The 17,687-nt window shown below is 38.7% G+C and overlaps 1 protein-coding gene across 3 annotated transcripts in view; it reads left to right on the top strand.

Annotated features, from left to right (window-relative positions):
* Positions 1-17,687, top strand: part of EFCAB5 (EF-hand calcium binding domain 5) — a 165,147-nt gene that overhangs the window by 69,903 nt on the left and 77,557 nt on the right. For all 3 annotated transcript variants that reach the window (XM_032320090.1, XM_032320089.1, XM_032320091.1), the window contains 4 exons: positions 2,021-2,177; positions 4,930-4,978; positions 8,301-8,371; positions 14,580-14,735. In XM_032320090.1, coding sequence (XP_032175981.1) covers positions 2,021-2,177; positions 4,930-4,978; positions 8,301-8,371; positions 14,580-14,735 — 433 coding nt within the window. The remainder of the gene's footprint in view (positions 1-2,020; positions 2,178-4,929; positions 4,979-8,300; positions 8,372-14,579; positions 14,736-17,687) is intronic.

Here is a 17,687-nt window from a genome sequence, read left to right as displayed (position 1 = left end):
TCAGGTCATGATCCCAGGATCCTGGGATCGAGCCCTGCATGGGGCTCTCTGCTCAGCAGGAAGCCTGCTTCCCCCTCTCTCTCTCTGCCTGCCTCTCTGCCTACTTGTGATCTCTGTGATCTCTGTCTGTCAAGTAAATTAATAAAATCTTAAAAAAAAAAAAGAATGAAGATAGTGGGTGCCTGGGTGGCTCAGTTGGTTAAGTGTCTGCCTTTGGCTCAGGTTGTGATCCCATGGTCCTGGGATGGAGCCCACACTGGACTCCCTGCTTGGCAGTTGTGGAGGAGAGGGGAGTCTGCTTCTCTCTCTACTCCCCCTTGCTTGTGATATCTCTCTCTCTCTCTCTCTGGTAAATAAAATATATATTTTTTAAGAATGCAGTTAGAAATTGGGGAGAATGCTGTATAGAGAGATGGAAAGGAAAGAAAAGGAGGACAGAGAGAGAAGGAGAGGAAGAGATAAGTAAGGCAGCAGAGGGAGAAAGAGTGGTGGACAGACTGGAGAGCCAACAGAGAAGGGACTGGTGGAACTGAGATCAGTGGTGGAGATTTGGCTGCTTCTCATTTGCATCAGAGAAACTTAGCACTTCCTTTAAAATCCTAATTTATCTTCCAGCAGCTCAGAAACAGGTCCTTGTGTACTATTAAGCCACTTCCATATTTTTTTTTCAAGCTTCAAAGTTTATTTTTGAAGGCCTGTTTACCTTGAGAATTTTGAAGTCCTTATATGGGCATAATAAAGAAATGACAGATTTTGATTGATTCTCTTGGATTATTAGAGGTATCCAATTTGCTTGTCCTAACTGAAAAGTCTTTTGCATTTCCAAATCTGTCAGATCACCTTAGTCTTTTTTCTTTGAAAGATGAAGACCTGCTTTAAACAAATTGTATTTGAAACCAGCAGCTATTTTGATTATTCTGAGTCATTTTGGTGTTTCAATCAAAACCAGCTCAGGGGTTTTGAAGTCCTAATAGGGATGATGAATATGGGAAAATTAAAATCATGATACTTTCTCCACTTCCAACCTGAGTGATGTAGCTCTCTGAATATACGGATAACTATTATGCTTAGAGGCTGTCAAAGTGTTTAACTCTAGATATTTAAAGGAAACATATATTCCTAGACAGAAATCAAAAGTTTGAGCCGAGGCATCAGAATCACCTAAGATGCTGGTTATAAATGCAGCTTCTAGGCTTCCACTCTAGACTTGGAATTAGAATCTTTCCAGATGATTTCTGTGTCCTGAGAAGAGAAAGCCTTATTATTACAAGGCCTTAGTGCATTCAGCTTTGCTTTTAGGTGTATGTGGAAGCTTATAGGGCTATTTTTAGTACTTCTTACATATTGTATTTTGTTAGTAAAATAAGGCCCACCTCTATAAAAAGTCAAATAATACTAGAAGACAGCCTATGATTTAGCCAAATTCAGTAACTGCTGGGAGGAGGAAGGGTCACTTCAAGCCTAAATCAAGAAAGATCTCATGGGCAGTGGGGCGGGTGTCTGGGTGGCTCAGTTGGTTAAGCGTTTGCCTTCAGTCCAGGTCATGATCTTAGGGTCTTGGGATCAAGCTTGGAATCAGGCTCTGTGCTCAGCAGGGAGTCTGCTTGTCCCTACCCCTCTCCCTCGGTGCTCTTGCTCTCTCTTTCTCTCTCAAATAAATTTAAAAAATCTTTAAAAAAAAAAAAAGATTTCATGGAGTAAAGACAGGAACAAAGTTTATTTTTTAATTTTTTAATTTTATTTTTAAGATTTATTTATTTATTTGACAGAGAGCAAAAGCAAGAGGGGAAGGGGATGAGGAAGAGAGAATCTTAAGCAGACTCCGCATTGATCATGGAGCCCCAAGCAAGCCTGATCTCATGACCCTGAGATCACCAGCTGAGCTGAAATCAAGAGTCAGAGGTTTAACCGATGGAGCCATCCTGGGGCCTCTCTCAAGGCTCTGAATTCTTCTTTTCTGCCATTTGAACAATGTGAATATGTCTGAACTCAATATGTCTTTTATTTCAACATCCTTTAGAATAAGCAAGATGAAGGAGAAGATTAAACAGAAACAGGAACAAAGACAATGCATAACAGAAGTCAAAGTTCGGGTGGCCAATACAAGGAAGCAGGCTCTGCAGGAACAGTTCAGTGAATGGATTGTAGATCCAGAAGGAATGATTCCCCTGGCAGTGGTAAGAAAGGAGGATATTGTGAAGGGTAAGTGGGGTGGGTGATAAGAGGATGACTGCTGCAATATTGAGTGGAGTGCTAAAAATGGACGTCTAAATTTTCAGTCTTGCTGAGGTAAGCTGCTGACTCCTGACCTGTCTAGTCCATGAGAGTTAATTTCTTCAGTTTTTTCTTGAGCATTAAAAAAAAGAAAAAGATTCTATGTAGATTTCTAAAATATTGACTCTGGCTAATGTTCCCAAATTCTTCATAATGGATAGACATAGCTTTCATTTATTTCTTTGTTTTTGTTGGTTTGTTTGTATGTAGGTGACCAGTCACTTCTGTAGACTAAGAGCATGTGTCTTTTAGATTCAGAAAACAACTGTACTCTAACAGTTATGATCTCAGGGTCTTGAGATGGAGCCCCGTATGGGGCTCCCTGCTCAGCAGGAAGCCTGCTTCTCCCTCTTCCTTTGCAGCTCCCGTTAGTTGTGGGCTTTCTTTCTCTTTCTGACTCTCTCTGTCAAATAAATAAATAAATAAAATCTTTTTTTTTTTTTAAATGGGCAAAATACCCGAATACTTCACCAAAGACATACAGATGGCAAGTAAGCATATAAAAACATGCTACACATTTGTCATCAAGGAAATGAAAGTTAAAACAGTGAGATACCACCACACACCTATCAGAATGGTCAAAATCTGGAAACCTGACAACACCAAATGCTGACCAAGATGCACAACCACTGGTGGGAATTGTTGGTGATGACGCAAAATGGTATAACCACTTCGGAAGACAGTTTGCAGTTTCTTATAAAACCAAACATACTCTTACTATACGATTCAACTACCATGCTTATTGGTATTTATCTGAAGGAGTTGGAAACTAATGTCCACAGAAAAACCTATATGTGGATGTTTAGAGTAGCTTTTTTCATAATTGCCAACACTTGGAAATACCAAGATTTCTGTCAGTAGTTGAAAGGATAAATAAACTGTGGTACATCCAAACAATGGAATATTATTCAGCACTAAAAAGAAATGAGCTTAAAAAATAATAATAAAATAAAAATGAAAATAAATGAGCTATCAAGCATGAAAATACATAGAAGAACTTTAAATGTGTATTATTAAGTGAAAGGGGCCAATGTGAAAAGGCTATATATTGTATGATTCCAACTTTATGACATTCTGGAAAAGGCTAAAACTGTGGAGACAGTGAAAAGAGCAGTGATGAAGGAATGAAGGCAGAAGGAGTGATGAATAGGCAGAATACAGAGGATTCTGAGTATGATGAAACAATTCTGTATGGTACAATAATGATGGATACACATCATGATACATTTGCCAAAATCCATAAAATGTACAACATCAAGAGTGATTCCTAACATAAACTATGGAATTTGGGTGATGATGTTTCATGGAGGTTCATTGATTGTAATGAATGCACCACTGTGGTAGGGAACACTGATAGTGGGGAAGCTGTGTACGTGGTGGGGGGGCAGGGATTATATGGAAACTCACTGTACTTTCTGCTCAGTTTTTCTGTGAACCTAAAGCTGCTCTAAAAAAAAAATCAAGTCTACCTTTTAAATTTTTTTTAATTTTAATTTAATATTTTTTTTAAAAAGATTTTTATTTATTTGACAGACAGAGATCAGAAGTAGGCAGAGAGGCAGGCAGAGAGACAGAGATGGGGAAGTAGGTTCCCCGCCAAGCAGAGAGCACAGTATGGGTCTCGATCCCATGGCCCTGGGATCACGAGTGAAGGCAGAGGCTTTAACCCACGGAGCCACCCAGGCACACCAAGTCTACCATTTTTTTTTTTTAAAGATTTTATTTATTTATTTATTTTTTTTTAAAGATTTTATTTATTTATTTGAGAGAGAGAGACAGTGAGAGAGAGCATGAGCGAGGAGAAGGTCAGAGGGAGAAGCAGACTCCCCACGTAGCTGGGAGCCCGATGCGGGACTCGATCCCGGGACTCCGGGATCATGACCTGAGCCAAAGGCAGTCGTCCAACCAACTGAGCCACCCAGGCGTCCCTTATTTATTTATTTGACAGAGAGAAATTACAAGTACACTGAGAGGCAGGCAGAGAGAGAGAGAAGGAAGCAGGCTCCCTGCTGAGCAGAGAGCCCGATGTGGGACTCGATCCCAGGACCCTGAGATCATGACCTGAGCCGAAGGCAGCTGCTTAACTCACTGAGCCACCCAGGCGCCCCCAAGTCTACCATTTTTAAAGTAAGCTCTATCCCCAGGGTGGGGCTTGTACTCACGACATGGAGATTGAGTTGCAAGCTCTACAAACCGAGCTAACCAGGGACCCCTCAAATCTATTTTTTAAAAATGGACCAGGAAGAACTCAGGAATTTTGTTTTTTAGTAACTGAAGAACAAGGAATTATAGAGGATTCTTTGGATTGCCAAGCTGGTTGCCAAAGATACCCAGTGTATGAGCGTTGCTAGAAATGACCTTGGAGAGGACAAAATAAGATCACTCTCAGTATCCTACTTCCCACAAAGAATATTCTCAGTGGGAATCATTGAAGATATATAGGAAAAAACATTTGCTCTACCTTGAAGTAGTCTATGAAGTAAATGTTAATTTAACTATAGTTATATAGCTATTTGTATAGTTAACTATTTCTGTCCCTGGCTTAGAAGGATTACTCAAGACTTAAACAGAAAGCCACTAGATGGTTTTTAGTCTAAAACACTAAATATATGGCAATTGAGATTTAATACATGGTCTATTTTCTTTGATTTGCAGATTCAGAATGTTCTTCATGAATTTTTTCAGAATCCAGACTTCCATCTTGGTAAACTTGCCTATTTCTGTTTTCCCCTCTTTTATAAGGATGGAGGGAGGTGAGGGGACAGATGCTGGATTAAGATGAAGAGTGAATATTGAGATTTATGTTATTCAACGTTCTTATACATGTACTTTGCTTCTTTTGCTCTTGTCAGATGGAGAATGTAGAAAAACAGAAAAGCAATCAGTGATTTTTGATCCTTTTAGTCGAGTGCTCCATGTTATTGTAAATAATCTGTACTATCCCTTTATCATCCCATCAAGTTCCTAGAAAATATTACATACATACACAGAATTTTAAAAAGAGAGGTATAATGTCCTAATTGTGATATAAAGGAAAAATACAAGGAAAGACATAAGAAACTGATATGGATTGTATTTCAATGCATAAATGTTTGGTTATTACCTCACTAGAAGACATAATGTATCAGACATTTGTACTTATTTATAATGAATGTTTAGACATAAGAAAAGTAAAATTATATCCAATTGACCATTTTCTTTGTATTTGACGTTTTGAATTAAGGGCAAAATGAAATATATATGTATATACATATATATTCCCCATAAACAGGAGAGCTACAAATGCAGACTGGCACAGGTGTGTTGTACTGGATTTCAGACACAAGTTGCGACATTATCTCCCATTATATAATTTTCTGAAATAGTGGACAACTCTTGGAAAAGTTTCAGAAGGAAGCAAGTACAATCTACTCTCAAATTTCCATAGTAGTTACAGTCTTAGAAAACCTAACAATAAAAAATATACTCGTGTTTATATGTAAAATAGTTTCTAGACTCAAATTTATTCTAAGCAGATTTATCACCTGTTTGAGAGAGAAAGAGAAAGCAAGAACAGGGGGAGGGGCAGAGGCAAGAGAGAATCCTCAAGCAGACTTCCTGCTGAGTGTAGAACCCAACACAGGGCTTCATCCTGGGACCCCAAGATCACCTGAGCAAAATCAAAAGTCAGACGCTCAACCAACTGAACCTCCCAGGTGCCTCAGGAATTTCAGGATTTCTGACTCTACCCTTACACCCCATCACTGTGCCAACAAAACCTCAAACAACAAATTAACTACAAATCTCCACCATGCTCACTGGGGGTAGAGTCGGGTAGTACTACAACTACAGAGAACCACAGATTTTGATGCTTTTATTTCCAGAATTGTTTCCTCATATGAGATTAAGCAAAAAATTCTGACCTAAATTTAGGGGCTTCTGGCTGGTTCAGTTGGAAAAGCATGTGATTCTTGATCTTGGCAGTTTGAGTTGGAGCCCCACATTGGGTGTAGAGATTATTTAAAAAATAAATAAACTTTAAAAAATTCTGACTTGTAGAATAAAGCACTAGAGTTTAGGTCCTGAGATTATACATCATTTATATCAAATGATTTTTTTTCAGTTGATTTTTGACCACCATTACATCAATAACAATAGATTGTCAGAAATCTATTTTCACTTTTAAAAAATAAAATATGCTTTCCATCTTCCTGATCATTGGTCGCCAAACATGATTTGGGCCTTGCTGACAAACCTTTCTCCCACATGTTCACAGCCTATCCAAAATCTAGAATTCTTCATAGTTAGCACAACCTCGACTCCTCTTTCAGAAAATCTTTGAGATAACTTCTTTTATTTATTTACTTTTTGCTGAAAGTTCAGAGGAGTGAGGGAAGAGAGCTCTATTTGAGACTGTGGTAAAAATTAGAGAAATTCCAAACCATTCTAGTTGACAGTGATTTTTTTTCTCCTCTCACCTCCTTTAATACCTCAGATTTCCTGTACCATTCATACATTCATTCATTCATTCATTCATTCAACATTTATTAATCCCTCACCTGGTTCCAGATACTGTGATGGGGTAGAGGATGCAAAGAGGACTAACGCGTCTTTCCTTTCCTTAGGTTCCTCAAAGTCCAGCCAGGGGACAGACACATACACTTAATAATAGCTTGTACCATTAGAAACCAGTGTGGCTTGCATAATCTTCCAGAGCTTGTGGGGAGGTCTGGGATGAGGTTAACAGCATCTAATGCATAAGCTTATACTAAAGTGTATGTAATCTTCTTATGACAATAACTGATATCTCATAATAAGCAGTTACAAAAACTAAGAGTGAGTAAAGAATCTTCTATGTACCAGCCCATGACAGGCAGGAAGGTTTGGGGTTAGAAGTAGGAGAGGAAGCCAGTGCTTTCATCATGAACTTTTACACAATTTGTGTTTGGTTTTTGTTAAGGTCAATAAAGATTACATAATTGTCACATCAGAAGGAGGTTTAAAAAAATCTTTATTGGAACTAACTGCCATATTTACCATTATTTCTCACTCTGTTATTTATGAAACTCCTTTTTTTGTTGGCTTTTGTGATACCATTTTCTCTTGATTTTTCATCGATCACTGATTGCCTCTTAGCTTTTTTGTTTCTTGGTTCTTCTTTTATTTGTACCTTAGATGTTTTCTGTTTTCTTTTTGTATCTACTATCATTTTACACATTATACACACTACCTGGGTTCTTATTTAAACCCATGACTTGAGCTGATGACTCATCAGTATGTCTGTATTCCCATCACAACCCTTCCTGCTGAGCTCCCAGACCTATAGGAAAAGATCTACAAGGTGAATGATGAAGTGAAAAAAAAAAAAAAGTTGTGGATCAGTATGTTCACATATATGTGTAGAAAAACAAAAAAAAATGTATGTTATAAGAAAAAATACCTAGAAAGGTTGCTGGAAGGGTGTCAACAAATGGGTGACAGTGGTTCCTTCTGGGGCAGCGGTGGGGAAGGGGAAGTGAGAATGATAGTGGGCATCAGGGTAAAAGGGAGCTATTCAAGTTTTGCTGCTTATGCTTTTGTACTATTTGCATCTTTTACTAAAAGAACATATTTGTATATTGTTCATTTAATAAACATTAAAGACAAAATATTTAAAAAGAAAGTTTGTAGAAGTATTGTGCTTTAGGACCTGCTTCTGTAAATGCTAGCACAAACCAACACAGTTGTTCTTGTAGTCTTTTTTATACTATTGATGTCATATTTGTTTTTGCTTTATCTCAAGCTGGTCATTAAAAATGTAGACCTGTCTATTTCAGGGTTTGGGTTGCTTGGTCAAATAAAAGCCAGGAAAAGTAATAATTGTGTAGTAATTGGAATGTTACCCAACTACATATCATTTGCTTTATTATAAATATTGATGTATATTAAGATAGATGTTAATTAAGAAATAATTTTATGTTCTTCTTTTAAAGTGCTATAAGATGAATATGAAATAAGAATGTATTATAACCAAACTAACCAGCAAATAACTTTTATTCCATAATTAGAAGCATGTTGCCAAAAATTGGATATTGCTGACTCAATGGAACCAAGGTTGAACAAAATGGAATTTATAGAAGTAAGAAGTTACATTATTCATTATTTAAATCAAATTATTTTGCATGGGCATTACGTACACATTAACTTAGAATGAAGTTAAAACATACTAACTTATTTCTATTCTAAGATGAAATATTATTTTATTTTATTTTAACTTTTCTGAAGTTAGGGTATATCTTATAATCAAAAGCATTTTACAGTTTCTTTCAATTATTGGTACTCATGATGTGAAAGTGAGAAAAACTTTCACTCACACCTTCAGTTAAGATCGAGAAAAGCCAGGTTCTTTTTCTATTGCATTTTAGATAAAGAAGCCTAAAAGTTATAAACCATTTCCTTTAGACCAGGTATTGTCCTAAGCTATTCATATATTAACTCAGGTAATGCTCCCAGTAATCCTTATTTTTATTTTTATAAATGAAGACACTTAAGGTGCAAATTGGTTAAGTAACTTGCACAAGGTGTCATAATTAGTGAAGCTGGACAAATTTGTACTCAGGAAGTTTGGTTTCAAAATCTACATAATATTTCATCTGAAAAAATATAGGATTACTTTTGTCTTAGGATTATATTAGGATAAGCAAAAGGAGCAATTTAATGGTACCAGAGTTGTGTTTTATAGTTTACCTAGAATTGTTAAAATGTCCATAATTTTTAAAATGACAGTCCCACAAATAGCTGTGTGCTCCTCTCCAAAGGAAAAAAAAAAGTTTCTGTACATTGTTTTGAACTTGGAACCCATTTTCCAAATAGAAGCTATATTTTATATAGTGGCTGAGGTCTGTGGTTTATCTTATTTTTGTATTATTTTTTTAAAGTAGGCTCCACACCCATCATGGAGCCCAATGCAGGGCTTGAACACACAATCCTGAGTTCAAGACCTGAGCTGAGGGGTGCCTGGGTGGCTCAATCGGCTAAGTGTCTGACTTCGGTTTGGGTCATGATCCGGGGTCCGAGGATCAAGCCCCGTGTCAGGCACTCTGCTCGGTGGGGAATCTGCTTTTCCCACCCCCTCTGCCCCTCCCCCTGCTTGTGCATTCTCTCTCTCTCTCTCTCTCTCTCTCTCAAATCAATCAATCAATCAATCAATCTTAAAAAAAAAAAAAAGAGCAGACCGAAGATCAACAGTTGGACACTTAACCAACTGAGCCACCCAGGTGCCCCAGGGGTCTGTGGTTTGAATGTGCCTGAAATGGAATTCTTAACACAAGTGACTATTTCTGTGTGGAAAATGCCATCTGGAGAAGGCATCACAATGCACTACCAGGGAAAGGAATGTTCTTATCTCTAAACCACTAGTGATAACTACATACAAGACTTTTAGTATGGCCAGAGTTTATGGAATGAAGGGTAAAGATGGCCTCAAGCAGAGGAGAAATTCCAAAGACTCCAGACTGAGGAACTGAGGGAGGGTGATCTCTCATCTTTGTAGATCATCTTTCCCTACCTCTGGGAGCTCCAGAGGTTGTCATACTGCTGTTTCTGTTGATAGTATCAGATGGCTCTGGCCTGGGTTATATTCCTCGCCTGGTGTAATTTCAAGGTTAACTCCCCAAACTCTTGCCTCCAAAGTTGTAACAAAGTATAGCTTTCTCAAATGAGAGTGAAGTCTTTTAAAGGACTATTCTCTAGGGCAGCATAACCTGCTTATCGGTTCTTCTCACTCTAGGCACCAGAATCCTGACTCAAATTGTAATTTGTGTTCATCGTCATTCCCAGTTATCTATTACAGACAAAAGTCTTTATCATGTGAGTCTATAAATACAAGTGGATTGAGAATGGATGAATGCATACCATAGAATAAGAACTTTGTACTATTTGTCCCATGCGTGGTTGTCCAATGGGATGGTAATGGAAAGATGCCTCACACGCAGTTATAGGCTGTAAAGTTTCTCTTAAGGCAAAGGATATAATATTCACAGAGATGTCCTGTTATATACAAAGCAGGACACAACACAGCGTGCTTCCAAACAGAGGTTCCCCAAAGTTTTCCACAGGAATTAGACAATTGGCATGGATCAATGATTTAGATTTTCAAACCATCCTGGTTTGCCCGCACCCTGGGGGTTTCTTAGAACATGGGACTCTCAGTGCTGAAACTAGGAAAGTCCTAGGCAACCTGAGGCAGGTGGCCACTCTCACTGAAGAACTTGTTTTGCTTTGATCTTATCCCCCACCTGATCATCGTGAAGACGCAGGCCACACATCCACCTGCTCACCAGGGCAAGTGAAAGCAATCTAACACCTTGTTTACTGTGGGACTGGGTAGAACGAGGGTCAGTTTCCCAGGAGCATCCTTCAGCAGGCCTGGGCTTCAAGCTGTCTAAAGTCTGCATCTGAATTATTTAAGGGCTTAAGAATAATCATATGCAGGGGAGCCTGGGTGGCTCCAGTGGTTAAGTGTCTGCTTTTGGCTTGGGTTATGATCCCAGGGTCCTGGGATCAAGTGCCCGCATCAGGCTCCTTACTCAGCTGGGAGTCTGCTTCTCCCTCTTCCTCTGCTATGTGCTCCCTCTCTCTGTCAAATTAAAAAAAAAAAAAAAAGGAATAATTATATGCAAAAACTAGAAATACTATTCAGTGGGATTCAGATATAACTGTGGATTCTGTGACACTAAGGAACCGGTGCAGGGGTTAATAAGGGCCATGTCTCTGCCTGAATTCTCTTCTCTGGGACTGAGTCCGTTCTTGCTCCACACTGGTCCGGCTTCAAGATAATCAGTCTCTCATGCTCAGTTGTTTTATACCAGTCACACAGTCTGAGGCCTTCAAACTTATGTGGCTCAAAGTTGACATTTTAAGCAGAGAGGCTTCATCAAAATTACTCAAAGATTGTGGCTTTCCTGTAATGTATTCTGCTCAACCCAAGCTGTGCATTTCCCCCAAAATGGAATGTATCCGAGTGGCTCTCTATTCTGTTATTTGTGATTTGCATTTTGTAGTTTTTGCTGTTTTGTTCTGCTTATTTTGTTTCTCTTGTGCTTTGAGCTATGGCAGAGGAGGACAGAAGAAGGAAGAATGATGACTTTAGGGGAGGTGTAGGTAGAAGCAGCAATATGCTGTGAACACTGCCTGAGGAAGCCTTAGGGTGAAATGAGCAAATTCTAAACCAGGGAAATGGGAAGGTCTATGGTAAACTATCCTCCAAGGTGTGTGCCTTCATAGGTGGTCTTTAACCATAAGAAATACATAAACGAGTTTAACGATCAGCAAATCCTAATTGCCAGTTTTCTAGGGCTACCACAACAAGGTCCTGGGTGACTTAAACCTCAGGAACATAATTTCTCACAGTCTGGAGACTAGAAGTCCAAGACAAGGTATTGGCAGGGTTGGTTTCTTCTGAGGGCCCCCTCCTTGGCTTATAGGTGGTCATCTTTTCCCTGTGCCTTCACATGGTCTTTCTTCTGCACATGTCTGTGTCCAAATTTCCCCTTCTTATTAGAATACTGGTCGTATTAACTAATGACCCCCCTAATTAGCTCATTTTAATTTAATTACCTCTTTAAAGATCTTATCTCAAGGGCACCTGAGTGGCTCAATCGGTTAAGTGTCTGCCTTTGGCTCAAGTTATGATCTTGGGGTCCTGGGATGGAGCCCTAAGTCAGGCTCCCTATTCAGCGGAGAGTCTGCTTGTCCCTCTGCCTCTGCCACTCTTCCCTGCTCATGCACACTCTCTTGCTCGCTCTCTCAAATAAGTGAATAAAATCTTTAAAAAATAAAAGACAAAGATCCTATCCCAAAATATAGTTACATTTTGGGGTACTAGGGGTTAGACCTTCAACATGTGAACTCCAACCTGAACCAGAACATTGCCTAAGCTACCTTTCATCAGCAGGGGAAAAATCATGTGTTTCAATCTGTCATTTTTATTATTATTGGATATTGAGTAAGGCCTTTGTTCAATTCATTTGTTAAGCAAATGGTTCTGACTTTTAAAAATAAAAAGACTTAAAGTATATTTATGCTTTGTTGAGTATATAATTAGCATTAATTATTTTTACAAGTTCCCTGAGACTGTAAATCTAATTTTCTAATTTTCTGACCAAATGCTGTATGAACACACTTTTTCTAATTTTCTGACCAAATACTGTATGAACACACTTTTTCAATGATGGATAGCCAGCATAATCTGTGTATTTCAATATTCTATAGTCTTTGTTTGTGGGTGTTTCTGAAAATGTTATTACTATCAGGACTTACCAATGCAGTTTGGAAGTTAATACCTAAAGTAGTTAATTTCCAAATACAGTTTCTTTCTATTGCTTTTATATTACCTGCTGCATCAACTCTCAAGTATGTCTACAATTAAATAAGTGTGAATCCCAATGGCCCAGAGCTGTAAAACTTAACAGTAAATACCAGGCTGTTAAGTGTGACATTTACTATATTCTCAAAATTTTGGTTTTCAAGTCAGAAAGGAACAGCCCAGAATTCATCACAATGGGACCCAGCACACGGAGATAGCTTGATTAAGTACAATTCAAATGGTTAGCAGTTCACATAGTTATTAAGTGGAAGGATACTCATAGTTCATTATATTCTTAAATTAATCTAAGCAATAATTTCAGGATTGGTGGATATTAATTGATTTATACCATGGGAGGATAGGAAAACACAAATGCCCTGTATTTTCACTTTCTTTGTTTTTACAAGGGACACCGGCAAACTTCTGTTACTGTTCTATTTGGAATTTGATCTGTAGTTAGTTGGCAACTGGTAGTCTTCATGTCCTATCGCCCACATTTAGAGAACACAGTCATTCAGAAAGCCCATAGGCTCTAAATCCAGAACGTTGAAGTGTCTCTTGGAGAAACAGTTAAACTAATCCTTGGTTTAATAGGATTACCACAACCAGAAAACTCAAATGGCCTTGTGGTCAATTCCCAAAAGCTTAATTCATGTATTAAGGATTAAATAGGATTTTAGGATTCTGGAACAATTAAGAACAGCTGTCCCATGTCATCTATTTCAGTGGTTCTTAACCTTTAGTGAACATAAGAATAACCCAGAGGTTAATTTATTTATTTATTGACTCCAGGGTGGATTTATTTCTAGTTACCATGTATAAAAGTTGGAGGAAGAAGACCCAAGTCTGCCTGTCCCTTTGGTTGGAGCCCACTTGAATTTCCATACATGGTTCCACAACCACGTACCCCCACTAGCTAACGTCACAAGAGTTCTGAGTGTTGGGATATAAGGAAAGAATAACAGTGGAAGTATGCTGGGGTCTCTTTTTTTTTAATTAACATATAATGTATTATTCGCCCCAGGGGTACAGGTCTGTGAATCAACAGGCTTACACATTTCACAGCACTCACCATAGCACATACCCTCCCCAATGTCCATCACCCAGCCATCCTGTCCCTCCCCCCATACCCTCTTGCAACACTCAGTTTGTTTTGTGAGATTAAGAGTCTCTTATGGTTTGTCTCTGCACACCACCCCACTCCCCTCCCATGCCATCTCTTCCTTAAGAGGAAAAAGAAAGATTATTTCCCTTCTCCAAGAATCCTGGGGGCAACAGTTCTGATCATGTGACATCTCATATTTTTTTCTGTTCTGACTCTGCACACTTGTGACTGGAAGGAGCCTGGTTAAGAGCTAGAAGTGTATTTTGCTTCCAGAGGGCTTTTTAGAAAAAAACAGATTCTCAGCCCCACTCCAGAATTTCTGATTCAGTTGGTCTAGAGTAGGGCACCCAAATTTATATTTCTTTTCCTTTTTCTAAAAAACATTTTTTTTTAATTTCCTTTCAGTGTTCCAGAATTCATTATTTATGCACCACACCATCCACAATCCCCATTTCTTATACTCCAATCATTAAACATAGCTAGTCTTGGAAAAAGCATCGTCTTCTATGCCATACATCAAAAAGAAAACTATATTCAATTTTTAGAACTATTAATGTACAGGCAATGTTTTATAACTGCTGTGAGTTCATACTGTGAGGTGAAAAGTCTGACCTATATAATGCTGATGTGATCCAGAGGTGAATTTCTCCAAAAATAGCCTTACTGGTGTGTGCTTTTGGGGATTGTATTGGTCACCTCTCTCTGCAGCACAGCTGTAGAGTAGTACTAACAAGAAGATGCTTTTATCTATGTGACAAGCAAATGATATGGAAAAAATTGTAGCCAATAATTTGATGTACATTGACTGAATCCTTGGAAAAATCCAAGTAAAGAGCCTATTTTAAATCAACTCATTTATGCTCTTTTTCTGTGCAGTACCTCTCTTCACACATTGCAGACTTTAAAAGTGAAATGTTTGAGAAACTCCTTAAGCACCTTTGTCATTGTGCAGATGAATTCCGGGAGGTCATAAAAATGGACATGCGGAGGCAAATGTTTGCTCAACTCTTCCTGGATTGTGACCATGGGAAGGTAAGATAAGAACCTTAAAGCAGTGCTTCTCAAACTATTTTTTTGTGAAGGACCAGTTTTTAGGTTGTAGTTTGGTATGATGATGCTGTTTTTAATTGCTAATCTAGTGTGGACTGAGACTCAATAAAGATGGGACTGCTAGGGGGAAAAATGCACATGCCAAATATAATCCACATTTTTTTAAAGATTTCATTTATTTATTTGAGAGAGAGACAGAGAGAGCACAAACGGGGAGGGTGGGGTAGAGGGAGAGGGGATAAGCAGACTTTCCACTGACTGCGTAGCTGGGCACGGGCTCAGTCCCAGAACCCTGAGATCATGACCTGAGCCAAAGTCAGACTCTCAACTGAACCACCCAGGTGCCCCATCCACATTTTTTGATTATCAGATTCAAATCTGATTTATTATCAGCTACTTTCTCAAGTTGTTATAAAATTGTCTAGATACTATTCTCGGTTTCTATACCTTTCTTTGTCACAGAGTGGTACCAGCCTATAGACTACATCTCACCATTTCACTGTATTTTACAATGCACATCTTGTCTCTAAATCTCTTTCCCATTCATGAATGGGCACTTAAGACTGTTTTTCCTTACTTTCTTTGCTGGTGACTTCCTACAGAAAAGAGGTGTTGGGAATAGGAAGCTTACCACATTTCCTTTTTTTTTTTTTTTAATTTTTATTTTTTATAAACATATATTTTCATCCCCAGGGGTACAGGTCTGTGAATCACCAGGTTTACACACTTCACAGCACTCAACAAAGCACATACCCTCCCCAATGTCCATAATCCCACCCTCTTCTCCCAAACCCCCTCCCCCCAGCAACCCTCAGTTTGTTTTGTGAGATTAAGAGTCACTTATGGTTTGTCTCCCTCCCAATCCCATCTTGTTTCATTTATTCTTCTCCTACCCACTTAAGCCCCCATGTTGCATCACCACTTCCTCATATCAGGGAGATCATATGATAGTTGTCTTTCTCTGCTTGACTTATTTCACTAAGCATGATACACTCTAGTTCCATCCATGTTGTCGCAAATGGCAAGATTTCATTTCTTTTGATGGCTGCATAGTATTCCATTGTGTATATATACCACATCTTCTTGATCCATTCATCTGTTGATGGACATCTAGGTTCTTTCCATAGTTTGGCTATTGTGGACATTGCTGCTATAAACATTCGGGTGCATGTGCCCCTTTGGATCACTACGTTTGTATCTTTAGGGTAAATACCCAATAGTGCAATTGCTGGGTCATAGGGAAGTTCTATTTTCAACACTTTGAGGAACCTCCATGCTGTTTTCCAGAGTGGCTGCACCAGCTTGCATTCCCACCAACAGTGTAGGAGGGTTCCCCTTTCTCCGCATCCTCGCCAGCATCTGTCATTTCCTGACTTGTTTATTTTAGCCATTCTGACTGGTGTGAGGTGATATCTCATTGTGGTTTTGATTTGTATTTCCCTGATGCCGAGTGATATGGAGCACTTTTTCATGTGTCTATTGGCCATCTGGATGTCTTCTTTGCAGAAATGTCTGTTCATGTCCTCTGCCCATTTCTTGATTGGATTATTTGTTCTTTGGGTATTGAGTTTGATACATTCTTTATAGATTCTGGACACTAGTCCTTTATCTGATATGTCGTTTGCAAATATCTTCTCCCATTCTGTCAGTTGTCTTTTGATTTTGTTGACTGTTTCCTTTGCTGTGCAAAGCTTTTGATCTTGATGAAATCCCAATAGTTCATTTTTGCCCTTGCTTCCCTTGCCTTTGGCGTTGTTCCTAGGAAGATGTTGCTGCGGCTGAGGTCGAAGAGGTTGCTGCCTGTGTTCTCCTCAAGGATTGTGATGGATTCCTTTCGCACATTGAGGTCCTTCATCCATTTTGAGTCTATTTTTGTGTGTGGTGTAAGGAAATGGTCCAATTTCATTTTTCTGCATGTGGCTGTCCAATTTTCCCAGCACCATTTATTGAAGAGGCTGTCTTTTTTCCATTGGACATTCTTTCCTGCTTTGTCAAAGATTAGTTGACCATAGAGTTGAGGGTCTATTTCTGGGCTCTCTATTTTGTTCCATTGATCTATGTGTCTGCTTTTGTGCCAGTACCATGCTGTCTTGATGATGACAGCTTTGTAATAGAGCTTGAAGTCCAGAATTGTGATGCCACCAACGTTGGCTTTCTTTTTCAATATCCCTTTGGCTATTCGAGGTCTTTTCTGGTTCCATATAAATTTTAGGATTATTTGTTCCATTTCTTTGAAAAAGATGGATGGTACTTTGATAGGAATTGCATTAAATGTGTAGATTGCTTTAGGTAGCATAGACATTTTCACAATATTTATTCTTCCAATCCATGAGCATGGAACATTTTTCCATTTCTTTGTGTCTTCCTCAATTTCTTTCATGAGTACTTTATAGTTTTCTGAGTATAGATTCTGTGCCTCTTTGGTTAGGTTTATTCCTAGGTATCTTATGGTTTTGGGTGCAATTGTAAATGGGATGGACTCCTTAATTTCTCTTTCTTCTGTCTTGCTGTTGGTGTAGAGAAATGCAACTGATTTCTGTGCATTGATTTTATATCCTGACACTTTACAGAATTCCTGTATAAGTTCTAGCAGTTTTGGAGTGGAGTCTTTTGGGTTTTCCACATATAGTATCATATCATCTGTGAAGAGTGATAATTTGACTTCTTCTTTGCCAATTTGGATGCCTTTAATTTCCTTTTGTTGTCTGATTACTGAGGCTAGGACCTCTAGTACTATGTTGAATAGCAGTGCTGATAATGGACATCCCTGCCGTGTTCCTGAACTTAGTGGGAAAGCTTTCAGTTTTTCTCCATTGAGAATGATATTTGCGGTGGGTTTTTCATAGATGGCTTTGATGATATTGAGGTATGTGCCCTCTATCCCTACACTCTGAAGAGTTTTGATCAGGAAGGGATGCTGTACTTTGTCAAATG

This window comes from Mustela erminea, chromosome 18, assembly GCF_009829155.1.
Source record: "Mustela erminea isolate mMusErm1 chromosome 18, mMusErm1.Pri, whole genome shotgun sequence".
NCBI lineage: Eukaryota > Metazoa > Chordata > Mammalia > Carnivora > Mustelidae > Mustela > Mustela erminea.
This window is presented reverse-complemented; position numbering and strand designations above follow the sequence as displayed.